General features: G+C 35.9%; 1 protein-coding gene across 14 annotated transcripts in view; it reads left to right on the forward strand.

Annotated features, from left to right (window-relative positions):
* HERC4 (HECT and RLD domain containing E3 ubiquitin protein ligase 4) overlaps positions 1-26,859 on the forward strand; it is a 127,422-nt gene that overhangs the window by 82,237 nt on the left and 18,326 nt on the right. For 8 of the 14 annotated variants that reach the window (XR_015157114.1, XR_015157116.1, XR_015157118.1 and 5 more), the window contains 5 exons: positions 6,519-6,638; positions 19,843-19,866; positions 21,853-21,951; positions 23,764-23,931; positions 24,158-24,301. Coding sequence is in view for 8 of the 14 variants with exons in the window: in XM_086382768.1 (XP_086238894.1) it covers positions 6,519-6,638; positions 19,843-19,866; positions 21,853-21,951; positions 23,764-23,931; positions 24,158-24,301 (555 nt within the window). In the remaining 6 variants the exon portion in view is untranslated. The remainder of the gene's footprint in view (positions 1-6,518; positions 6,639-19,842; positions 19,867-21,852; positions 21,952-23,763; positions 23,932-24,157; positions 24,302-26,859) is intronic. The other 6 variants (XR_015157115.1, XR_015157117.1, XR_015157119.1 and 3 more) reach the window with 1 other exon arrangement.

A 26,859-nucleotide genomic window follows, 5' to 3' on the forward strand; every position in this document is an offset into this window, starting at 1 on the left:
GTCTTACTTGACTTTGTTAGGCATTTATGAATAGTTGGGCAGAACAATAGCATACTAATGAATTAGAGTCTCCTTATGTTTTTTTCTGAAGAACATGATTTGTTATTTAAATAATACACTTGTTATTTATAGGTGGACATAATACGAAAGAGATTTCATCCTACTTATGATTGTGAACATTTAAAACTCATGTTCTTTTTGCTATTGGCTGCTAATGACTTCAATCAAAATAGAACATTTGAAACAAATGACTAATTGAAATTGGAACCATATATAATTCATTAATTTGCCTATTGTTCTTTCCTGCCCTTCTTCCCAGTGGAAGAAATAGTACCCTTTACACTTGTAGCAGTTCAAAGTTATAGCAGTTCAAAGAAGTAGAGTCTCAGCTGTTACATTAAAGATGGTTTTGAGACATCCCTGACAGCCGGTATATCTCTGTTCTGCCATTTGATATTAAGATACTATCTTGGAAGACATGACCTAAGGGAGGAACATATGTTTCTAGCCTCTAGAATGACTGAAAAACTCATGTGAACCTTTAGTTTCCTCCCCTTAACAGCTTCTTGTGTTTTCAGACCCTTCTTGCTTGCTATTACGGTTAGTGATAAAGGGTAAAGGAAACAAGCCTTGTGTTCTCTGTAAGAAAGAGCCCATACGGACGATTCTTTTTTTCCTTTTTATTCTTTTAATGAAGTTCCTGGTTCATTTAATGATCCTTTCTCTACTACTTCTTGAACTTTTTTTCTTTTGTATTTAGTATTTCCAAGCTCTTCTGAAAAACAAGTCATTTCTCTTACTATAGCTGAGGCTATGATAGCCATTTTTTTTCTTAGGGGGAAATAAGTTATTATTATGTTTGCCTTCCCTAGTCCAAGGCTTTCTTGCAGCACTTTAGGGTAAACTGGATTCTGCAGTAAACTGCTATTAAGATCTTCTGTCTTCATGATATGGGTCTCTACTTTTCTGTATGCCTTTTGCCTAGGATTTAAGTGAGTGATTAGATTCTTTCCTTCCTCTGGACTCTCTTTTCCTCCTATTTCAGTGAACCATCCTTTGTCAGCAGGACCTTTTTCCCAAGTAATTAATTATTCACTTCCCCTCTTCTTTGTCTGGTTATCTTTATTACCTCTTAAAAATTTTTTTTTCCCTTAGCTGTTTTTTTCCACAAGTGAAAGGGAAGGGAAATTGGAATTTCCACAAGTGAAAAGGAAAGGAAATTATGAAATTGTCTTTCATAATTACAGACAGAACTTCAGCTAGTAACTTATGTGCGTAGCTCAGAAGCCCCAGTCTCTATTGAAGAGAACCCTATGGGGTTCTGTGTCCAGAGACCTTTTTGACGGAGCCATGCTGGAACTAGGATCCTAAATTATTGCTAGCTGAAAGGGAAAGGAAAATAAGTTCAAAAAGTTATATGAAGTTACATGAGGTAGACAAGATGAAAAACCTCCCTTGTACATTAATTCATGTGAGCACTTTACATGAATTCCTCATTTAACTTTTTATAGTTATATCTTGCCCCTTAATCTGAGTATCAAAGGTCATAAACCAGTAAGTAGCAGAATTGAAATACAAATCTATTTCTAAAGTCCCTGATGTTTCTAGTGTACTTCTGTATCAGTAGATATGGTAATATAACTTGTTTAGAAGGGGATTTGGTTTTGTTTTATGCCTCAGTCTGGAGGCTTATACTTCCATAATTGTAGATAGCATTGAATTGTTAAAAAGACTAATTCTAATTCCCTCTATGCTGCTTCTTATCAATGTGATTTTGAACAAGTCTTCTTTCTCTTTATCGCATTTGCAGATAGTTATCTATAAAATAAGGATTGAAATAATGGCCTGCTGGTTTCCCAGGATTGATGTGTTGTTTAGATTATGGAATATATATACAAATACTATACATTCATAAGGCAGAGATTTTGTTGCCACCACTGTTTGAATGGGAAACTGCAGCTTTTAACTCAATTTATTTGATAATGAGGAACTTGAGTTCCTGTTTGAAATTGTTACATACTCAAAAGTAGGGTAGTAATGTTATCAGTTTCTTAGGCATCTCTTAGTGAGAGTTCTTAGGGCAATCACTTACCTTTCTTTTACCTCTTACTTTGGAGAAAACTTTACTTGGTCCTAACCTGTCATAGATAATTGTCAGGGATGATTTATTTTCATCTATAGTGGAACCTAAATTGCTTATCAGAGATTTGTGTTTTAGAAGACACCTTATGTCTGACAGCTGTATATATTTCTTCTCTCTGCTCCATAGTTAAGAATTAGGAGAAGTTTCCTAAAAGGATTTCCTTCCTGACCAAATCTGGAACAGGATTAAGAACTGTAGTACTGGTCTGTATTTCTCCTGATCTTTTCAGGATATATAAATGACTTGTTCCTCCCTTATGTCATGTCCTTTGGAAAGCTTTTGAATTAGAAATCACTCCCAGTGCTCCAAATGGCATCACAAGAAAGATAATTTTGGTACCTGCTGTCAGGAATGAATGTGTTACCAGATAAATGAATTTGCTGGCAAGAAATTGGGTAGTTTCTGAGTTTTCACACAGTACATTATAGAGACACTAATATGCCAAAAGAAAAGACTTACTTGGTCTGACTAGCCTAAGTGCTGCATATCATGCTAACCCTCTAAGTCAGTGATTATCAAAAAAAATTTTTTTTCAAGGAACCCTTAAACCCAAACAAATAAGGCATGTGTTTACATACCATATACCACCTCTGAACTCAGGTTTATAAATGAGAGTACTAAACTGTAATTAATATATGAAGCATTATGATCACACACATTTAGTTTCTGTTTTTTACATTTTAGACAGCAGTATTGAGTGTGTAGGTTTTGAACTTCTGTCATGTAATTTTTAAAATTTATTTTACAAACATTTACTGAGTGCCTACTGTGTGCTTATTATGGTGCAGTTATAAACATTAGTGATGCAGTTATAAGGAAAAGATGTGATTTCTTCCCTTGTTAAGATTATAGAACAGTTGTATAATACAAATAAATAATTGTTTTTGATATAGCACGGTAAGTGCTAGATTAAGCAAAAGGAAGGGTGCTGTGAAACACATAGGAGGGCACATAACTCAAAAGAATTAAAGAAGACTTCCTGAAGAAAATAATGTCTTGTCAATTTTACCTTCCATACAAATGTATTTTTATGTATATTTTTAAAAACTGTGGACTTTATATGTAAATCCGTATACAGGTCTTTTGGATCAGTCTTCTATTCAGTGCCTAAATATTTCTCTCTTTTTAAAAGACTTAACAACTGATTTTGTCTTTAGTTATTAAATCATTGTGACTGAATTAACCGTTAACCATCATTTCCCCCAAAGTCTTAAGTTCGACTGAAATTTGTTCCTGCATGAAACCTGATTTCTAAATCGTTAGTTTTTATTCTAACTTGACGGTCTTCTGAGGCAGCTCAGTGGTATAGAATTCACCCACCAAAGCAGGAGACCCACGAGACATGGGTTAGATACCTGGAGTAGGAAATGGCAACCCACTGCAGTATTTTTGCCTGGAAAATTCCATGGACAGAGGAGCCTGGCAGGCTACAGTCGAGTGAGTTGCAAAGAGAAAGACACAACTGAGGGGAAATATACACACATTCTAACATAGCATTTCTTATCAAAAACATGTCATATCTACATGATATAAAAGCTGTAAACACTGGTTGCTACTGGTGAGGGAAATTGCAGTTTACCTTTTAAAATAAATATTTCAGATAAAAATACATCAGAGGTCAGTAGGATGTGGATCATTTTCAACAAATATCATTAAATTTTTAAAGAGTCCAATGTAATAGTTAAGGTATATATTTAGTAGTTTCTGCAGATGAATATTGGGCTACCTAGGTGGCTCAGTAGTAAAGATTTGCAGGAGACACTGCGTCTGGAAGATCCCCTGGAGAAGGAAATGGCAGCCCACTCTAGTATTCTTGTCTGGGAAATCCCATGGACGGAGAAGTCTGGCAGACTACAGTCCATGGGATCACAAAAGAGTTGGACACAACTTAGTGATTAAACAACAACAACAGCACATAAATATTGGAGAAGGAAAAGCCAATGAATTTTTGTGTATAATTGCTGGGTTTATTTTCTCTTTTAGTAGCAGTAAGAGTTAAGCTGTAAGGCAAGAGTTGTAAACTTTTTCTGTGGAAGTTTAGATAGTAATGTTTTCTACTTTGTGAACTGTGTGGTTTCTGTTATAACTGCTCGACTCTATTTTTAATGTTTTTTATGCTATTGTAAATGATAATTAAAATCATTTTTGATTGTAGTATGGAGAAATTTAGTTTTGTTGCTCATGTGGAGAAATTCAGTTGAAGTTTCACCTTGTACTCTGTGACCTTGGTAAATTAATAGTTCTGTCCTAGATTCATTTGCATTTTTAATGTATACAGTCATGATATTTTCTTTCCTTATTTAATTGGCTAAGACTTCCCAGTGCAATGTTGAATATAAACGGTTGCAGTGGACAATTCTTGTCTAAGTCTTCATCTTAGAAAGTTTTTAATGTTTTACTCATAAGCATGATATTAGCTGTAGAGTTTATATTTTGATTTTAAGGTGAGCTTTATCTGTTTGAAGAACTTCCTTTTTATTTCTGGTTTGCTGAGAGTTGTTATTATGAAGGGATGTTGAACTTTGTTAGATGCTTTTTTCCTGCGTCTGTTGAGATGAACAAATTATTATTATTTTTTCTCCCTGAAATGTAGTGAAATTCATTTGTGTTAGTTGAATCAATAGTGCATTCCTGGGATAAACTCCACTTGGACATTTTATATTATATATATTGTTGGATTTAATTTGCTCATATTTTGTTGAGGGTTTTGTGTCTGTGTTCATTAGGGATGTTGATTGGATAAATTTTGTTTCTCATCAGTTTCTTAGCATCAGGGTCATAAAATGAATTAAGAAATGATCCCTCTTTCTCTGTGTTCTGAGTTTAAGATTGGTATTATTAAATTTTTGATAGAATTCACCAGTGAAGCCATCTTGGCCTGGACTTTTCTTTTGAAAAATGTAAATATTTATTAATAATATTAGATTTAAAAACTATAGTATTTTGTATTTCTTATCTTTCTTTTCCTCTACTTGATTGTCCTTAATTTGATCATTTTCTAGGTTCTTAAAGCTGAGAATTTTTTTTTGGGGGGGGCAATACCACACAGTTGGTAAGATTGAACCCAGTCTGTGGCAGTGAAAGCACCGTGTCCTAACCACTAGACCACCAGGGAATTCCTGAGCTGAAGCTTATTAGGCTTATTGATTTTAAACCTTTTATTTTAGCATGATCATTAAATGCTATCAGTTTCCTTCTATGCTCTGCTTTACCAGCATTCCACAAATTTTGATATGTTGTGTTTTTATTTTCAATAAGTTCAAAATATCTTCCTAAAGCACCTGTCTACTTACTGCAACCTCTAGGTCATCTCTGAGTCTGGCTCTGTTGATTGCTTTTTCACTTTTTTTATGTGTCTTTTGTTTTGTTTACTTATCTGACTTTGGATATGTCTCACAAATTTTGAATGTCTGTAAAATAGTAAAAGCTGAATTTATTCCTGTAAATTTGTATACATCTTGTGTGGTTGTTAGTTTCGGGATTCAAGCCAGTCTAATTATTTATTTTTGACTGACCTGAGTCTTTGTTGTTGCTTGTGGACTTTCTCTAGTTGCGGCAAGCGGTGGGTGGGGGGTGGTGGTGGTAACTCTCCAGTTTTGTTGGGATGGCTTTTCTTGTTGCAAAACATCGGCTCTAGGTGCTTGGGCTTCAGTAGTTGCAGCTTGCAGGCTCTAGAGCACGGGATCAGCAGTTGTGGTGCACAGGCTTAGCTGCTCCTTGGCCTGTGGGATCTTCCTGGATCAGGGATCAAACCCGGGCCTCCTGCACTGGTATGCAAATTCTTTACTACTGAGCTACCAGGGAAGCCCTGGGATTGTCATGACTTCTTGATAAATGAATTCTTTTAGCATTATTAAATGGGCCTTTTTCCCTCTGGAAATGCTTGTCTTGAAATCTGCTCTGAGTAGTCTCAGAAAGTTGATGCTTTCTTTTGGGGTATCCCCCACCAAGTCTCACTTGTGCTTTCATGGTTTAAGAGTTAGCCAAAGATGAAGGGGGAGTTTACATTCAGATTTTGGGGCTTTAGCTATTCTTACTATTATTTAAGTTCCATTCTCAATCAGAAGACTTTATAGTTTCTAGTTTGTATTTTATATATATATATATGTATATTTAATGCTATAGCTCATGTGGTGTTACATAAATATTTTTTTTTACTTGATTTTGAGGTACTAAATACAGATATCACATCTTATAAATCTTTGTATTTCTCATAGCACTTAGTATTTTACATATGGTAGGCACTCAGTAAATTATTTTTTATAGGAAGAGAAAATAGCTAAGAAATCTCAAACCTTTTTCTATTTAAATACTTTTCAGTCTCTTTCTTAGGTACTGGTTAAATTTAATGTTAATTACATTTTTTTTTTTGTAGGTGAATGAGAAATCTGGACAGATTATTCAATATGATAAATTTTATATACATGAAGTACAAGAATTGATAGACATACGGAATGATTATATCATCTGGGTCCAACAGCAGGCCTATGGAATGGTATGTTACTTATTGCATTTTATGATTTCTTTTTTTTTGTATCATTTGTTCTAATACAAAGTGAACAATTGTATATTATTGAAATAGCAGAGCTTTTATCCAGAACTCATTTTTTAAATAAAAACATATTGCAAAATAGCAGCTATATATATATATTATGCAGTGTTTATAAGTAAGTATTCAATTTTTATATAAAGCCAAACTAAAGACATAGATTATAGTTTTTTATAGAAAAATGCAAATATGACTTAGATTTTAAGTCTTATTTATTTTCTATGAGGTTGTCTCTTAATTCTCTAATGCTGAGAGTACTGGAGTGCTGATACTTGAATTCTAAGAATATATTAAAATTTTGATATCAGTGCCTCAGAACTACCAGAAGAGACCTGTGTGACCATTAATTCTTTCTTTTTCCCCCATCTTTTATGTTTTTAATTTGATTTCAGTTTTTTGTTGTACATCCACAAGTGTACATATTTCTTTCCATGTGGCTAAATCTCTAATGACTAGACACTTAATGTTCTATTAAAATAATAGCATAGGGACTTCCCTGGTGATCCCATGGTTAAGACTCCACATTTTCATCCCAGGGTGTGTGGGTTCAGTTCCTGGTCAGGAAACTTAAGATCTCCAAAGATCTGTGTGGTCCAAAAAACATAAAAATAATAACATAGTCTTATAAAACTTTAATTAGTCATGTGAAATTTCAGTATAAAATTGGATAAGCAGCTAGATATAAAACAGGTTTAATACTCTTATTTGCTGACCTTTGTAATATACTTAAGGCCAACTTTATCATCTGTGAAGCAGATACTTTAAGTAATATGCATATAGCAGTTCTAGAAAGGAGAAAGGAGCAGTGACCCCACAAGAGACTGAGCCAGACTTGCCTGTGACTGTCCAGGAGTCTCGGTGGAGGTGTGGGTCTACAGCGGCCTGCTGTGGGGTGTAGGACACTGAACACATCAGTCCTGGGAGTTGTGGTATGCTGGTATAAGTCCTTTTGAGGGCTCAGATGGTGAAAGTGTCTGCCTACAATGCAGGAGACCCGGGTTCGATCCCTGGGCTGGGAAGATACCCTGGAGAAAGAAATGGCAACCCACTCCAGTATTCTTGTCTGGAAAATCCCATGGACAGAGGAGCCTGGTAGGCTACAGTCCCTGGGGTCACAAAGAGTTGGACACGACTGAGCGACTTCACTTCACTTCACTTCACTTCACCACAGTTACCCCTACCATAATTTGGCCTGAGGGAGGGAACACAGCCCCACCCATTAACAGAAAATTGGATTAAAGATTTGCTGAGCTTGGCCCCGCCCACCAGTATTCTTACCTTGAGAACCCCATAAACAATATGAAAAGGCAAAAGGATATGACACTAAAAGATGGACTTCCCAGGTTGGTAGGTGCCCAGTATGCTGCTGGAGAACAGTGGAGAAATAACTCCAGAAAGAATGAAGAGGCTGAGCCAAAGTGAAAATACCACTCAGTTGTGGATGTGACTGGTGATGGAAGTAAAGTCCGATGATATAAAGAGCAATATTGCATAGGAACCTGGAATGTTAGGTCCATGAGTCAAGGTGAATTGCAAGTGGTCAATCAGGAGATGGCCAGAATGAACATCGACGTTTTAGGAATCATTGAACTAAAATGGACCAGAATGGGCAAATTTAATTCAGATGACCGTTATATCTACTACTGTGGAAGAGAATCCCACTCATAGTCAATGAAAGAGTCCGAAATGCAGTACTTGGGTGCAATCTCAAAAATGACGGAATGATCTTTGTTCGTTTCTAAGGCAGACCATTGAAGATCACAGTAATCCAAGTCTGAACCCCAGCTACTAATGTTGAAGAAGCTGAAGTTGAACAGTTCTATGAAGACCTACAAGACCTTCTAGAAATAACACCAAAAAAAAAGATGTCCTTTTAATCATAGGGGACTGGAATGCAAAAGTAGGAAGTCAAGAGATACCTGGAGTAACAGGCAAGTTTGGGCCTCAAGTACAGAATGAAGCAGGGCAAAGGCTAATAGTGTTTTGCCAAGAAAACGCACTGGTCGTAGCAAACACCCTCTTCCAACAACACAAGAGAATATACAAGCACATCACCAGATGGTCAGTACCGAAATCAGATTGATTATATTCTTTGCATTCGAAGATGGAGAAGCTCTAAACAGTCAGCAAAAACAAGACCAGGAGCTAACTGTGGCTCAGATCATGAACTCCTTACTGCAAACTTCAGACTTACATAGGAGAAAGTAGGGAAAACCACTAGACCATTCAGGTATGACCTAAATTAAACCCTTTATGATTATACAATGGAAGTGACAAATAGATTCAAGGGATTAGATCTGATAGAATACCTGAAGAACTACGTACATAATAGATGTACAAGACGGATGTACATAAATTACACAGGAGGCAGTGATCAGAACCATCACCAAGAAAAAGAAATGCTAAAGGCAAAATGGTAGTCTGAGAGGGCCTTACAAATAGCTGAAAAAAGAAGAGAAGCTAAAGGTAAAGGAGAAAAGAAAAGATATGCACGTCGGAATGCAGAGTTCCAAAGAAAAGCACGGAGAGATAAGAAAGCCTTCCTAAGTGATCAGTGCAGAGGAATAGAGGAAAACAGTAAAATGAGAAAGGCTAGAGATCTCTTCAAGGGAACATTTCATGCAAAGATGGGCACAGTTAAGGACAGAAATGGTATGGACCTAACAGAAGCAGAAGATGTTAAGAAGAGGTGGCAAGAATACACAGAAGAATATACAAAAAAGGTCATCTTCATGACCCAGATAACCACAAGGGTGTGATCCCTCACCTAGAGCCAGACATCCTGAAGTACAAAGTCAAGTGGGCCTTAGGAAGCATCACTACAAACAAAGCTAGTGGAGGTGATTGAATTCCAGTTGAGCTATTTCAAATCCTAAAAGATGCTTCTGTGAAAGTGCTGCATTCAATATGCCAAAAATTTGGAAAACTCAGCAGTGGCCACTGGACTGGAAAAGGTCAGTTTTCATTCCAATCCCAAAGAAAGGCAATGCCAAAGAATGTTCAAACTACTGCACAATTACACTCATCTCATACACTAGCAAAGTAATGCTCAAAATTCTCCAAGCCAGGCTTCAATAGTACATGAACTGAGAAATTCCAAATGTTCAAGCTGGATTTAGAAAAGGCAGAGGAATCAGAGATCAAATTGCCAACATCCGTTGTAACATTGAAAAAGCAAGAAAATTCCAGAAAAACATCTCCTTCTGGTTCATTGACTATGCTAAAGCCTTTTGACTGTGTGGATCACAACAAACTGGAAAATCCTTCAAGTGATGGGAATAGCAGACCACCTTACCTACCTCCTGCAAAACCTGTATGCAGGTCAAGAAGCTACAATTAGAATCAGACACGGAACAATGGACAGGTTCCAAACTGAGAAAGGAGTACATCAAGGCTGTATATTGTCACCCTGCCTATTTAACTTATATGCAGAGAACATCATGTGAAATGCTGGACAGGATGAAGCATAAGTTGGAATCAAGATTGCGAGGAGAAATATCAGTAACCTCAGATATGCAAATGACACCACCCTTATGGCAGAAAGCTGAGAGGAACTAAAGAGCCTCATTAGTGTGGCTCACAACAAACTGGAAAATTCTTCAAGAGATGGGAATAGCAGATCACCTTATCTGCCTCCTGCAAAACCTGTGTGCAGGTCAAGAAGCAAAGGTTCGACAAAGGTCCGTCTAGTCAAAGCTATGGTTTTTTTTCAGTAGTCAGGTATGGATGTGAGAGTTGGACTGTAAAGAAGGCTGAGCACCAAAGAACTGATGCTTTTGAACTGTGGTGTTGGAGAAGACTATTCAGAGTCCTTTAGACTGCAAGAAGATCAAACCAGTCAATCCTAAAAGAAATCAGTCCTGAATATTTACTGAAAGGACTGATGCTAAAGCTCTAATACTTTGGCCACCTGATGTGAAAGTGAAAGAGGAGAGTGAAAAAGCTGACTTAAAACTCAACATTAAAAAAGCAAAGATCATGGCATCTGGTCCCAAGATTTCATGACAAGTAGATGGGGAAACAGTGGGAACAGTGGCAGACTTTTCTTGGCCTCCAAAATCACTGCAGATGGTGACTGCAGCCATGAAATTAAAAAATGCATGCTCCTTGGGAGAAAAGCTATGACCAACCTAGAGAGCATATTAAAAAGCAGAGACATTACTTTGCTGACAAAGGTCTGTCTAGTCAAAGCTATGGTTTTTTCAGTAGTCATGTATGGGTATGAGAATTGGACCATAAAGAAGGTTGTGCACCAAAGAATTGATGCTTTTGAACTATGGTTTTGGAGAAAACTCTTGAGAGTCCTTTGCACTACAAGGAGATCAAACCAGTCAATCCTAAAAGAAATCTGTCTTGAATATTCATTGGAAGGACTGATGCTAAAGCTCTAATACTTTGGCCACCGGATTTAAGAACTGACTCATCAGAAAAGAACCTGATGCTGGGAAAGATTGAAGGCAGGAGGAGAAGGGGACAGAGATGAGATGGTTGGATGTCATCACTGACTCAATGGACATGAGTTGGAGTAAACTCCAGGAGTTGGTGATAAACAGGGAAGCCTGGCATGCTGCAGTCCATGGGGTCGCAGAGAGTCAGACGTGACTGAGGACTGAACTGAACTGAATTCTAGCAAGGCCTTTCGTTGGTTGCTAGGTACCAACTGCAAGCTCTTTGTGAATAGGCACTCTGTCAATTTATTCACCTGTACTTTTTATAGTGTCTCATATATGTCTTGTAGGCCCTTAGAAAGTACAGTAGTTTTTGAATAGCAGTGCAGTTTACTGTATGCTCTTTTTAGGGTACTCTTCCCTATAGGAATAAGGTTACTTCCAGAACATCTTGAACACTTTCTAGAACCTAGCAAAGACTTCCTAGGTACTTAGATCTTCATTGGGACAGACTTGTCGATTATTTTCCCCAGAATCACTAGGAGGCTCAGTCAGGTTTACAACCATCCTACAGATTTACGTCTATCCATTTGCTTATTCAGCAAATACTTAGTAAGAATCTCCTGTGTAACAGACAGGCTTCCGAGGTGGTGCTAGTGTAAAAGAATCCACGTGCCAGTGCAGAAGGTGCAAGAGACGAGGGTTCAGCCCCTGAGTTGGGAAGATCCCCTGGTGTAAGAAATGGCACCCCCAATCCATGCTTCTTTCCTGGAAAATTCCATGAACAGAGGAGTCTGACAGGCCGAGAAGAGTCAGACACGACTGAGCAACTGAAAACACATGTGACAAGCACTTATTTAGGTATTAGAAATACAGTGCTGAACCAGATGGATAAGGCCTGTTCTCATGAAACTTATAATCTAGTAGGCAAGATGAATAGTAATCAGGTAATGTGCACCCCTCTTCCCCTGCCATAAAAACTAATAATGTACACTATATAGAGGATGAAAATAAGAGAAGGTAGTAAAGACTGGATGCTTTCTTGCAGTTGGGTAATCAGAAGAGTCTTTTCTAATGAAGTATTATCTGTTATCTAAATGAGAAAAAGCAGCCATGTAAGATCAGTGCAAGGAAAATTTCAGGAAAAATGAGTATCTAGTAAAAGACCTTAGGTGAGAACAAGTTTGATATGTTTGAAGGATAGAAAAAGGCCAGTATAAAATGGGCTTCCAAGGTGGCGCAGTGGTAAGGACTCCACCTACCAATGCAAGAGACAAAAGAGACACTGGTTTGATCTCGGGGTTGGGAAGGTCCCTGGAGTAAGAAATGGTAACCCACTCCAGTGTTCTTGCCTGGGAAATCCCATGGACAGAAGAGCCTGGCAGGCTACAGTCCCTGGGGTTGCAAAATGTTGTACATAACTGAGAGACTGAGCACACACATGGCTAAAAATAAGGGAATGGGGAGAGTTCTGAGAAACAATCAGAGAAACGTGCAGGTGCCAGATCATGGAAAGTTTAGTAGGTTAAGATCAGAAATACAGATTTTATCTGAAGTGTTATGGTTAGCTGTTGGAATGCTGGTGAACCTAAGGTGAATATTGTACAGTGTAGTTTATATTTTGAAATAACTACCCTGTCAGCTGTGTGGAGGTTGGAATGAGGGGGATGGAACAAAAATTTAAAGGGAGACTAGTTAGAAGATAGTTTTAGTAGGTTAGGGGAGAGAAAATGATGAGTTTGGCCATGGTTGGTAGTTGTATAATGAAAGGAGGAAATAAATGGTCTTGAGTACCTCTGGATGTAAAAGGGACAAGAATTATTGATGGATATGAAATGAGGAAAGGACAACAAATGAGATGAAAGGTAGAAGGAAAACTAAAGTAGTGTTGTGGAAACTGGAAAAGGGAAGCAGAAATCTGTATTGAATGCTGTTGAGAAACACGATAAAACCATGGGATTGAGCAGTGAATTTGGTTTCATGAAGGTCACTGGTAACCTTGATAATGCCAGTCTAGGGTAAGTTATGCATAAGAGAAATTTAGGGGTGAGGAATAGGGAACAGCATTCATAGGCAGTACTTTGACAGAGTTCTGCACTTGAGAGGAGGGGGTAAGAAAAGTAGAGCTATAGCTGGAGTCAAGGGACAGCAGTTTTTTTAAAAAGAAAATCCTTGACTTCTGGAAAGCTTTGAATAAATATTTCCTTTTTCCTTCCCTGTTTTAACTAAAACTCTCATCTAGATAAAGCTTTTCACATTCTTCCTCCAGAGAACTCCTACGACAGGAGAAAAACCATATTTCTTGAGGTTATTAATTTTCCCTCTGCAAGACTTGTTTGAAGTGTCATATTTTATCTTTGAGTGAATGCAGATTTCAGGTTTAATAAGTATTTATTGTAAAAGGAATTAAAATTATTTACCATGAGGGACACTGATGATTCAGACAGTAAACTTTTTTTTTTCATTCTAAGAATTTGCATGTAAACTCTGACATACCACCTCGGTAACCTTGGTTGAGCAGTGTTTTTGAGACTGCATTAATACATAGACTCCTTTTAAAATAAAACAATTCCTTTAAGAAGCTTAATGTTCACTTACCCTGTTTATGACCATCTTATTTAAATGTATACAAATACTAAACTAGTTCTAAGCTCCTGGTTCTTAGCTTTTAAAAGAATTCTAAAGCCATAACACATTTGTAAATTAATTATAACACTACAAATTTTAAAATGAGGTTATTATTTTAGTATGGAGGATGATTATGTTGTCTTGATCAGGAATCTCCGCTCACAACCTGATTATGCTAATAGAGGAGTGTAACATAAGAGCACTTAGGTTCCTATATCATCTCAACATTTTTTGTGTTTTTCTTTTTTATTAAATCTAATTCCTTGTGGTATATAATAAATCCTTGTTGCTTATCTATTTTATGTAGTTATTTATAGCTATAATCCCCTACTCCTAATTCGTTCCTCCTACTCCCTCCCCTTTGGTAACTATAAGTTTGTTTTCTATATGAATCTCTTTCTGTTTTGTACACAGATTCAGTTGTACTGTTTTTTAGATTGCACATATAACATATATCATACAGTATTTGTATTTCTGTCTGACTTACTTCACTAAGCATTTCACTCTCTCCTGGAGAGTTATATCCTCTTGGGTCACTGTGAATTAGGTCTGATGTCCTTTGACATCTGAATTTTTGCCTAGTGTGTAGGTTATAAAACAGTTCTGAACAGGTTAAGAGAAAATGCCAGTCTAATAGAACCTTTAAGGTAGCAATAATCTTGTGCTTTGTGGTAAAGCTGTGGTTTGAATGTTTGCTTTTAAACCTTACAGGCTTATATCCAAACTTCTCTTTGTGTATAACTGTGATGATATCAAATTGAATTTCCTTAGGAACTCTTTCAATGCCACTGTTTTCTGGTAAGAGGGAGACAGTAGAGGACCATCTTATTTCAAGATTTTCCAAGTTGCTATACTTGAGAATTGCTGTTACTCTCCTCTTTCAACCACATGATTTTCCTTTTTCTCCATTTATAGACAGACTGGTATTGAATATGTGGTTGTGGCAGTGGAAACTTGTTCTTTAATTGGCACAGTGGATTTAATATCATATCTTAGAAATCAGAATCTAGAACCCATGATTTGGGTTCTTCTGATCTTCTGGAAATAGAAGGCTGACAATTTACTTTGAAGGTCTTTAAATAACTCAAGTAGTTTATTAATTATATTGTGATATCTGAAGGAGCATTCTGTGGGAGAATTCAAACCACTTTCACATTTACATATAACACTAAAGGCTTTTTTTCCCTGAGACTGTTCAATAAAATTCATACTTGCATTACTAGTGTTGACACTAGGTTGAACATCATGTGGGCCTTGTAAGTAAAGCTAGTAAAGTTTTAAAGAGTCTATCCTAAAGATCCAAGTTATTTTGTGATGATACAGATATGTGTATGTGTATTTATATAACCAACAGATATATACACATATATATGTACTTTATACAACATACATATGTATAACATTATTGAACAAGAATTATGATCTTGAAATAATTCCATTCCTTTGGTGTGAAAGTTTAAAATATTCCTTGATAGAACATAGTTACTATGAATTATAAAAAATATGTCTATAAATTTTATATATACATGTATTTTATATATGTAAATATATGCACTGTGCTGTGCTGTGCTTAGTTGCTCAGTCATGTCTGACTCTTTGCAACCCCATGAACTGTAGCCTCCCAGGCTCCTCTGTTCATGGGATTCTCCAGGCAAGAATACTGGAGTCGGTTGCAGAGATTGAACCCAGGTCTCGTTCATTGCAAACAGATTCCTTATCGTCTGAGCCACCAGAGAGACAAAATATATACACATATGTATGTGAAACTTCACCTTGTTCTAAACACTGCAACAAGATTATTTCACTTTTATTATATTGCTTTTATTATATTTCTCTTTATGCTCTAGTCTGTTGAGATTTTTTTTCTCAGATTTTCTTTCCCAGTCAAGTATTTTAAGCATCCATCAGGTATATAAACCTTAAACTAACACAGAGCTATATGTCATTTATAATTCAATAGAACTAGAACAAAAAAAACCCATTTGGTATATACTTTTAAGAATGCATCAGGTATATGCTTTCCTTGTCTCTAAACATTAAAAACTAATTCTGTGAATTTTTTGCACCCCTTATAATGTCCTTTTGTATGGCTGAGACTAACTTTTCACCTCATCCTCTCTTATTTTCCCATCCTCTTTCATCTGTTTCCCTCTACACATTTCCGTGAAGTTTTTGCTTGATCTCCTACTCCCGCCACTTACTATTAATATATAAGCTTCTCTGTTTTGTTTTTCCAGACTCTGATATTAGGATATGAAACTTTTTTTCAGTTGGATTCCTTTTGCTTTTTATCTCTTTTTCTCCCTCTACAGTAAATAGTTTCTTGGCAAAATAAAAGGGTATGTGAGTTTTCTCTTTATCTTCTGCTATTTGATGTCCCCCCCCCCCCTTTCTAGATACTATTCTTAGTTTATTTGCTTACTTCTTTTAACTTTGCTCTAAAATTGTTTCTAAAAATACTTTAGTGGGAAATTCCCTAGTGGTCCAGTGGTTCGGGTTTTCACTGCCAAGGGCTGGGTTCGATCCCTGATCGAACTAGGTTCCCGTAAGCTGTGAGGCATAGTCAAAAGACAAAAATACTTTAGTGGTTACAACTAATCTTTTTGCTGCTTTTTCTTCCCTTTCTTATCCTTTTTGTTACTGTACAATATCAATATATGTCTAGTAAAAATTGGTGAATGTATAGAAAGGTCTATGCTAAGTCTTTGCCTGTTATAATTGAATCAAGTTAAGCATTTTTAAAAGTGTATATTCATTTATTTCAAGAACTGTGTATGTCTGTGTCAGATACAAGTAAGTACTAATTAAATATATTTGATAAACTGGTAAAATTTTTAGTCTTTAATATTATACTTTATACATTTTTAATTCATAACTTTTATTTCAGTATTAATTTTGCCATGTTTATAAGTCATTACTGTATTTGTTCTGTGGAGTTAAGGTTTTATACTTTAACTATGGACAATGCTGAGCTAATGACATGACATGGTCACCAGCAAACCAGGAAGATAGCCTGATGTAACACCTGGGAAGACCAGCTGGTACTTCCTGGGTTTGAGCTTCTTCCTCATTTAATGAAATGAAGAAATTAAAGTATATTTGCATGCTTTAATATTTGTGATACGTTTAATCCTTGCATTATAAACCTTGTAGTTATAATATTTCCCAGAATGTTGTCATTTGCTTTTTAAGCCCCCTTGTAATCTTTAATGGCATTAATATTTTGTGGATTCTTGGACTGATTCCTTATGCCTTGAATTACCAAGTTATGTTTGTATATTTTTCATTTTCTTCATGTTTTAGAAGTATCTTTTATACTTCTGTCTAGTCACCAATACTTCATATTTATTTGAATTACTTCAGTAACTTCAGTATCCTCTGTTTATACTTATTCTGTGTTTCACCCTTAAATAATGATGCCACCAGCAATGATACAGTGTTTTGCCATAAGTAATATGTTGAAACTAAAACGTACCAAGGAATTGCATCTTTTTTTGTCTAAAACTAAGTAAATTATCATTCACTATTGATGTTTAAAGCAGCCTTAATGAAGTTTGCTTCAGACAATGAGACCCTGGCTTTTGAACATTCCTTCATGCCTTTCTCACTCGGGTTTCTAGGACATTGGGTAACTAAAATTAAGCATACTTTGACCTAATTTCAGGGGCCCCAGTGGACAAACAGCCAACAGATAGTGCTTGGGTATGTGGATTTGGAGCCAAGAGTAGACTGTGGGTTAAATGATACGATGGATTTTCAGCAATGGACCTTTAGTTGACCACACATATTTTGCTAGTATCCTGTCCGCATACCACCCCCCTGCCCCACCCCACCACTACCACCACTTAGTTTTTCTTTTAAATTTCCCTTGGAAACACTACTATGGCTCAGTTAGACTCGAAACTAATACAGTAACTACTTTGCAATCCTGACATTTCCCAGAGGAGTTTACCCTTGCTTTTTGTATGTATTTACTTTGTTTTCAATGTTTAAGCTTTTGTCTTAGGTTTCTTAACACTTAAATTGAAATTTCTAATAGTGATCTTAATCTGGTTTTTCCTTTGATGCTTCTTCCCTAGGTAAATCATTTTGCTTGGTGTCTTATAATCTCTCTTCTTTTCCCAAGTTATCCACATCCCATTATTTTTTCATATTTCTTCTAGCTTACATCTCTCTCTACAATCAGACTTATGGTTTAGTTGCACTGTAAATTCTGACAGTCTTCCCAATGCAAAATGTTATGCCTAGCATTTTTCTCTATTTACGTGTAGCAACAAAGTACATATAGGTTAGTGTTTCATTATTAATAGTAAAATCCATCTTCCATGATACCAGGTATGAAACATAGTTATCAGATTGGCCATAGGTAATCAGAAAAATGTGGAAAGGTGTTTCTTACTCACACTTTCTTAGTTGTAGTAGGACTTTAAAAACATCCCACAAGATACATTTAGTACTATATAAGTATTTCAGGTGTTCCTGTTAAATTGCTTTAAATTAAACTGAGTGTAATCTAAATGGCTTTTTCTGCAGAACAGCTTCTATAATATATCTGCTAGTACTGCCACTGGGATGCATATGTAGTGATAATTTGGTACTCAGAGTTTTTTAAATTAAAGAAACAATTATAAATGTTTATCTTTCTCAGAATAGGAAGTTAAAGTCATATTTACTTATGTTTATACTGTCTTGGCTTTATTTGGCACAATATAGTGAATAAACCCTAAATGTTTGCTAATATATTAAAGCTTCCAGTGATACCCCTTGAGGCATATGCAAGAATGTAGCCAACTGCAGAGTTAGAGGGAACAGTTCACAAAGACTGCCCTCACTTCTGATACCAGTTGTGAGGTTGGAAGATTCCTGGAACCATTCTCAGGTTCAATAATTTGCTACAAAACTTCACAGAACTAATTGGAAACTATTACATTGACATTTACAGTTTATTATAAGGAGAGAGTTCAGATTAAAATCAGCCAAGGGGAAAAGTGCGTAGGGTAGAGTCTGGCAAAGGTACTAAAGACTGAACTTTAGTCTTCCTCTCCCTGAGGATCATGGACAAGTTACTTTCCTAGCATCTGTTTGTGATACAGAGTATTGCCAACCAAGGCAGCTCACTAGAACCTTGGTGCCCAGAGTTTTTATTGAGGCTCCATCATGTACTGCCTATATGGCTGGCCTTTAGTTGCCAACCCTTCTGCAGTAAGAACTGATAACCACATATCCCAGAGTCTCCAGGCAACCAGTAATACTCCTGTTGAGGTATGAAATTCAAAAGTCCTATAGATTGTCTTCCAGAGCAAAATCAGACTACTGGGAGAGGATCTCTTTGGGTAAGATTAACTCCTCACTGTACAAGGTACCATCTGCAAATTTAGTAACATACTTTTGGAGATTTTAACCCTTTATTTGAGTCTGCACTCTAAACATACACAAAAGCTTTTTTCAAGAAAGTGTTGTACATTTCTGGTCAATGCAGTGGTAAGCTTTCATTATAATTTTCGTTATTATACCCTTCATGAATATCTCTCTCGTTTCATTTCTTGTTTCTACTTAGCAACCTCTATGCCCTGTCTTGTACTTCCTATTTTAAGCTAATTTAATGTTAAAGAATCCTTAGTATTTAGATACCTGCATTTCACTGGTTATTTCTGATGAATAACAACTTATGGCTTATTTTCTCCGTGTAGCTCTTTAATCTACTAAACACTTTTCAAACATTTTGTCAAGATTAACCAAGTCTTTGAGGAATATTTTCTCCCATTTTCCAAGTGGAGAAATTGGGCCATAAAATTATTTCTTCAAGACCGAATTAGTTGTAAGATTAGTTTTTCTGTTCTGCTTAAATTCTGCAAATGACGTACTTACTTGCTGAAACCAAATTTCATTATGTTCAAGCCTCAGTGATTTTCTGATCACAAGATATCTGAAAAAAGCTCTTACTACATTTTTAGATATATAAGGTATATGTAGAAAGGGTAAGTTTTGTTGTAGATGTATTTTGGTCTACTTCATTAATTCAATATTCTACTGTAGCAGAATAAATGAAATGCTACTTTGAATAGAAATGGTTAAATTTGGACACTAACATTGCTCTTTCCTCATTACTGTTACATTCTGCACTGCCGTCTTAGGATGTCAACCATGGATTAACTGAGGTAAGTTTGGTGTAATAAAGTCTCCTGTTCAGAGTAAGATACACTCTGTGTTGTCCTAAGTGATTGGAGATCCCAAGCTTCCTCTTTTTTGTGACTGTAAAACGTATATATATTTTTATATATATATATATATATATATATGAATGAGTGTATAGAACTTGCCCTATATAACATTTCAGAGGAATTTTCTGAAGAAAATTAGACCCTTTTTTCTTTAGTTAACATTACACCTATATGATGCCTTTCAACAATGTTTTAAAATATTTCCTATCCTCTTAAAGTCTTTCAGAATAAAATTTATAGTGTCCTCAGAATACAAAAAAAGCAAACTTGTAAAATTTAACAAAGGCTTACACAGAAGGCAGAAAATATTTTATGTTAGAGAAGTGGAATTATCTTCAGTTTTTAAACTAATAATTGATATTCAACATGGTCATATTGAATAAACTTTCAAGGTTCTAGCATTTTGGCTTACATAATCAGCAATCCTGAATCACCTTTTTTTTTAACACTTGGGAATTTTGTATTATACTTCTATTATAGACATTAGGTTTTGTTGTTTACTTTGCTTTTTTTCCCAGCACTTGAATCAGTGACATATTTAGAATTAGTTTCAAATTATAGGCCCAGCGTTGTTTGCTTCCTCACCCTCAAATAGAAGCAGCATATAAAATTATGAAATCAAAGAGTGCTGGGGCCGATGAGGACTTTAGAAATTGTCTCAGTCTTCTAGTTTCAGAGTAGTAAAAAGACTAGAAAAGTCATCAATAGCTGGTTAGTGACAAATACAGAGTGGAGGGTAAAATTGTCATATGAAAAATAGCCAAGAATGACAATTTACTTAAGGATTAATATAACTCAGCATGTTGTCTTACATGTTGAGAACAATGAATTGATAATCTTGTGTTCTATACGGATTAGGCACTATTGAATTATTTCATTGTTTTTGATAGCCATAGTTAAAAGAGGCCTGGACAAATTGAAATATATTTAAAAGATGGCAGTTGGGATGAAGTAGAGTTGGAAACCATATTATTTTTCAGGGTGGTTGGAAAAACTGGGCATATTTAGTGTGGAAAAAAGACAACTTAGGGAGAATATGGCAGCATGAAGTATCTAAACCATATAAACTTCCCTCCGGGGGCAGAATGAAGACTGAAATAGAAAACAAAGTGATACATAGAAATGCAGATTCAGATTTAATATAAAAAGCTTTCTAATAACTTAAAGAGAGTTGCTTCATGGTGTATTAAGTCTTCACTGGAAGCCTTATAAGGAGAAGGGACTCTGTGTCAGAAGTAGCACAAAAATTTTGCTTTATTGGATACATGGTAGAAATACATCCTCTAGCTGATCTGTGACTGGCAGTTCATAGCTCTTTGTATTTTTCTGGCCTATTAAAAACTTTGCAGTCAATCACTATTTCATCTGCTAGGATAAATAATAAGGCGACTAATATCTGATAATGGTAATAAAAGATCAACTATTATTGATCAGCTTTGTAGGTGGACAGAAAATAATAGTGCTAATCATGCTTATTTTGTATGTTGAATGACAAATTTTGGGGCTCACAATAATGTTGGCACCCTATGGCATGCAGTAAATATGAATAAGTAGGTTGCTTATCATTGGCCTCAGTTGCTAGAGTAGCCCTAACATATGAGAACGGGGTACTGTATTTAACAGAGGAGCCCCAAATTTAGAATATATTTCCAATCTAGTTCACTGAAACTTCTAGTTTAATATAGGTTAAGCAAAAGATACCTGTAATTTACAATTTTATGGGTTCCTAAGTATACAATTCTCTCCCAAAATTGGGTATTAGGGTTCTTTATTCCAGTGCTTCATCTAATTATCAGTATAATTCCTGAATGACACAAAGCAAATAAACCAAGAATATGATCAACTTTACACAAGAAATGACAGTACTTATAAGAAATATGTCACAAACCAGTTTGTACTAATAAGCTAATTTTTTATTTCCAGTTGGCAGATATCCCGGTTACAATCTGCACATATCCATTTGTATTTGACGCCCAAGCAAAAACTACTCTGTTACAAACAGATGCAGTCTTACAGATGCAGGTAAAATGTTGTATAGTACTAGTTTAACTTGAGAGTAGTTTTAGAATTGTTTCTGTGGTTTTTTTCTTAAAGTAAATATTTGAAATGTCTTTGGGGATACTTTGTACCTTTGTAGTCTTGTCTTTTGCAAAGGTACTTTTACCAAAGTATCTTTAGTACTTATAAGACTATTGGATGTAAATTGTGCATTCTTATAAGGGATACTTAAATATATTTAAAAGGAAATAGAATAATTTATATAGAATATAAGGAAATAGAATTTAGATTTTTATCATTTTATATTTTAAAATGGTATAATCTTTCATCACAGAAATATGTAGCCTTTATAAACAGTTTGATTTGTTTCCTTGATAAAATGTTGGTTTGTTTCAAATCTTGCTGTATTATGTATTCCCTACCTATGTACTTAGTAGAAGATGAAAGTGAGTAAAGATGAGATGATGTTAGAGTAGGAGGCATTTGATCACATGTTGGGAGGAGGGTGTGAAATTTCTGTGAAGAATGTTTTAGTAATAATAAGGTGTTTTGAGGTTGGTTGTCTCCTCCTCTTTGCTCTTTTCCTCCCCCCACTTATGTTGAGTGTTTTTTCCTTTATAATGAGAATTTTAAAAACTAGTTTACATTGTGAATGTGAAGGAATACAATAGTTTTACTTTTACCTTTTGAACTTGTAAATTAAAAAGGTTTTGAGTTTTTTTCCTCTGATAGAGAATATCAGACTATAGAGCTGAGGACTAAGAAAGGACGAGATGAGACCTTGGGTACTTAATATTCTAAAAATGCTTTTAAAAATTACCCCCGTCCTACTTTTGTTAGCAGTTTTTATTCCTTTAAAATAAATGCATTTGATGTTCTAAATTCTTCCATAGTTTTAAACAATAAATAATACAAAGAGGAATTTTAGAGCTGCACTTATTTCTGTTCTCATCAATGGAAGAAATAAGTATTTTTTGCAAGGTTCTATACTAACAATTGGATTGCTGGGTTTTTTCAGCAGTCTTTGTTAAAACAATTACTTGGTGCTTTCGATGTACGATATTTCATTTTAGAACAAGAACACAAAGAAAATCACAGGAAAAAACAAAAATAAAAGCTTTAAATTGGTAAAAGCCAAATGTTTGGAGTGTGAGCACAAAAGGTGATCACTTGGAGCTTCCCTGGTGGCTCAGCAGTAAAGAACCTACCTGCAGCGCAGGGTCCTGGGTCGGGAACATGCCTTAGAAAAGGAAATGGCAACCCACTGCAGTATTCTTGCCTGCGGAATCCCATGCAGAGAGGGACCAGGTGGGCTATAGTCCATGGGGTTGCAGAAGAGTCAGACAGAACTTAGTGACTAATAACAGTAACATTGAGATCAATCTACTAGATGACTTTCTGTAAACCTTTTGGTTGACCAGGCTGTTTCTTATTCTATGGAAAGGTATGTTTTAATGCAGTTTTCTTTTTCTCCACACTTTCCATCCTAGTTATTTTTTGAGAGACAACAGTGTTCAGGTTTATCATTATTATTATAGTTCCATGCTTATTTAATGGTATCATCAGTTATACATTACTACAAAAATTTCAAAAGGATAGTTTTTTTCTCAGAATATAGTTTTTTAAGCTCTGATGCTGTGTTAAATACTGTGTTAGGTGCTATGTGAATTCAATAATACAGTAATTTGTTTTTTTTATTGTTCAGTTGCTAAGTCATGTTCAACTCGTCACAATCCTATGGGCCGTGGATAGCTATAAATAAGTAGAGGTTAGCTTATCCAGTCATAGTAGCTTCTTCCTAGCATTGTTGTTAAATTTTTAATTTTTGTTTTCTAGATGGCTATTGACCAGGCCCACAGACAGAATGTCTCCTCTCTTTTTCTCCCAGTGATTGAATCTGTGAACCCTTGCCTAATTCTAGTGGTACGTAGGGAAAATATTGTAGGAGATGCAATGGAAGTCCTTAGGAAAACAAAAAATATAGACTACAAAAAGCCACTCAAGGTAATTTAACATTTTCTGTTGTATAATTGGAACTTTTATTCAGAAAATATGTTTAAAGTTTTCCTGTTTATTTTTATAGTATCTTTGAATCTTAATAAAAATATACTTAAACAAAATTATAGCTATTAATTGCTGAACATTTATTCATAATAAATAATGTATTATAGAGTCTCCAGAATATACTTTTCATTTCTTTACACTCAGTGTTTGCATTATCCTCTTTTAGGTTATATTTGTTGGAGAAGATGCTGTTGATGCAGGAGGGGTACGCAAAGAATTTTTCTTGCTTATCATGAGGGAATTATTGGATCCTAAATATGGCATGTTTAGGTATTACGAAGATTCCAGACTCATTTGGTTTTCTGATAAGGTAAAAAGTCCAGCCATCTAAATTACTTTTGTAAATAAATACACACACACCCCTATATATTTCAGCTTAACTCATTAACTTACTAGATTCCTAACATTCACAGATCTGTTTTATTACAATTTTAAAAATCATAAACTTTTGGATTTACAGTCATTAAAACAGATTATGCTTATCATTTCAAATTAGCAAAAGAAATTAAGGAATGGTCAGCCTGAAAAATGATGTTGACTGTTCTGCTGAGTTAGATTTGAGGATTGAATAGCTACCAGATTAACTTTCATTCTGGGGAGAATCAATTTATCGTTAGGGGTCATTGATTTCTCTCCCGTGTCATATAGGGCAGAGATAACTATGCAGCAAATGATATTTCATGATCTAAGTTCTTCCCATCACATAAAGTCAATGCCTACTCACTTACCTATTTTCCACTGCTATGCGTGCATACTCAGTCACTAAGTCAGGTCCAACTCTGTGCAACCCAATGGACTGTAGCCCACCAGGCTCCTCTGCCCATGGGTTTTTCCAGGCAAGAATACTGGAGTGGATTACCATTTCCTTTTGTAGGGAATCTTCCCAACCCAGGGATCAAACCCACGTCTCCTGTATCTCCTGCATTAGCAGGTAGATTCTGTACCACTGAGCAGCCTTCCACTTTCTAGCTAAAACTGGCAGAGGCAGAGTTGGGTAGTTATGACAGAGCCCCTGTGGCCAACAAAAGCTAAAATATTTACTATCTGCCCCTTTACAGAAGAAGTTTGCTGGCCCCTGATTTAGAAACTGTAAGTGAAATGGGTGGTTCAGTTTGTAGAACTCTTGAGTTGAAAGAAATTTGAATTATGTACTATTTGTTCTAAAAACCTTAATATATTATTTAGTCATTTCTTCCAGGAGAGTGTCCTTTGTGATGTTAGCAGTCATGATGATCAGTGCCTAGGCTAAATTTATTAGGGGTTGCAAAATGATGCTACTCTTAATTCTGACATTTCTTTTTCATTTTTGTAGCTTAAATACTTGTAAGGAAATTTCCTCATCTACTATTTGATCCTTAGTAATACAGTTCATATGAGATCTTTTACATTCTGTCTCTGTAGTTACTTATTTTTCACAAGAATGAATCTGTTCATTAGCATACCAGGGGTGACAGTTCATTTTTTGATTTTGTTTTCAAATATTATTATATATTCATGGATTAAACATATTTGATGTTTTTCAATCCATTGCTGTATGCTGTGCTCAGTCGCTTGAGTTGTGTCCAACTCTTTGCAACTCCACAGATCATTGCCCGACAGGCTTCTCTATCTGTGGTATTACTCCAGCGAGAATACTGGAGTGGGTTGCCATGCCCTACTCCAGGAGATCTTCCCAACCCAGGGATCGAGCCTACATCTCTTGCATCTCCAGTGGATTCTTTCCTGCTGAGCCACCAGGGAAGCCCTTCAATCCATTGCAGTTATTATCTTTATTGGTATTATCCCATTTTTGTCAGAAGAGCTCTTCCACTTGGCACCTGAGTCCTTTTGATATAGTCTTAATACTCTGCTTCCTAGATAATAATACTCAGGCTTCCCAGGTGGTACTAGGGGTAAAGAATTCTTGTGCCAATGTAGGAGACGTTAAGAGACATGGGTTCACTCCCTAGGTTGGGAAGATCCCCTGGAGGAGGGCGTGGCAACCCACTCCAGTATTCTCACTGGAATAATCCCATGGAGAGAGAAGTCTGGTGGTCTGCTGCAGTCCATAAGGTCACAGAGAGTTGGACACAACTGAGTGTCTGAGCACTAATACTCTTTTAAGTAATTTCCTTGCTACCTGGTGTACTTGGTATGATAAAATGTTCTAGACTTGTACATTACTGCCTAACAATATCAACCTTTCAACCAATATTATGATAACTATAAAAACAGTTGACCCTGGAACAATAGAGATTTGAACTGTGTCTTTTCACTTATATGCAGATTCTTTTAAACAACTATATACTGTGATTCTACACTATCCTCAGTTGGTTGAATCTGCAGATAAAGGACCAGCTAGAAGATTATACTCAAGTTTTCAAGTGCACAGGGGATCAGCATTCCTAACCCCTGAGATGTTCAGGGGTCAACTGTAGTTCTAATTGTTTTGCAAGGTTTTTTGCCCCTTGAGTATACCCTAGGAGAGAGGCATGTTTGTTAGAAGGTTAGAGTAGGGGGAAGGGTGTTGGAATCTTGAAGAAGAAAGAAGAGTGAAATAATAACCCAAGGGAGTGGATCTCTCTTACCTTTTCAGTTATATCTTGATTTGGACAATAGGAGCCCAATGGAGCTGGCTCCTACTTAGTGTACTTTTGACATGTCCCCATTTTTCTTTCATTATTCTTTAAATTTGGTATACAATTTGGTACAGAAAATGTTCCATGCGGTTTTGTGTTTTCCATACCCTAGTCCTGACACTAGCCATTTCTTCTAAGGGCCCTGGCTTCTTTAAGTTTAAAATGGTACTTAGAAGTTCACTTGTGGATGCTGAGTGTACTCACGCCTCAGAGACAGTGTAGGAAGGAGGGAGGAAATCAGAGGGCCGTT

The sequence above is a fragment of the Bos grunniens genome, chromosome 28 (assembly GCF_055505025.1).
Source record: "Bos grunniens cultivar Pamir isolate PY7600 chromosome 28, Bosgru_T2T1.0, whole genome shotgun sequence".
NCBI classification, from domain to species: Eukaryota; Metazoa; Chordata; class Mammalia; order Artiodactyla; family Bovidae; genus Bos; species Bos grunniens.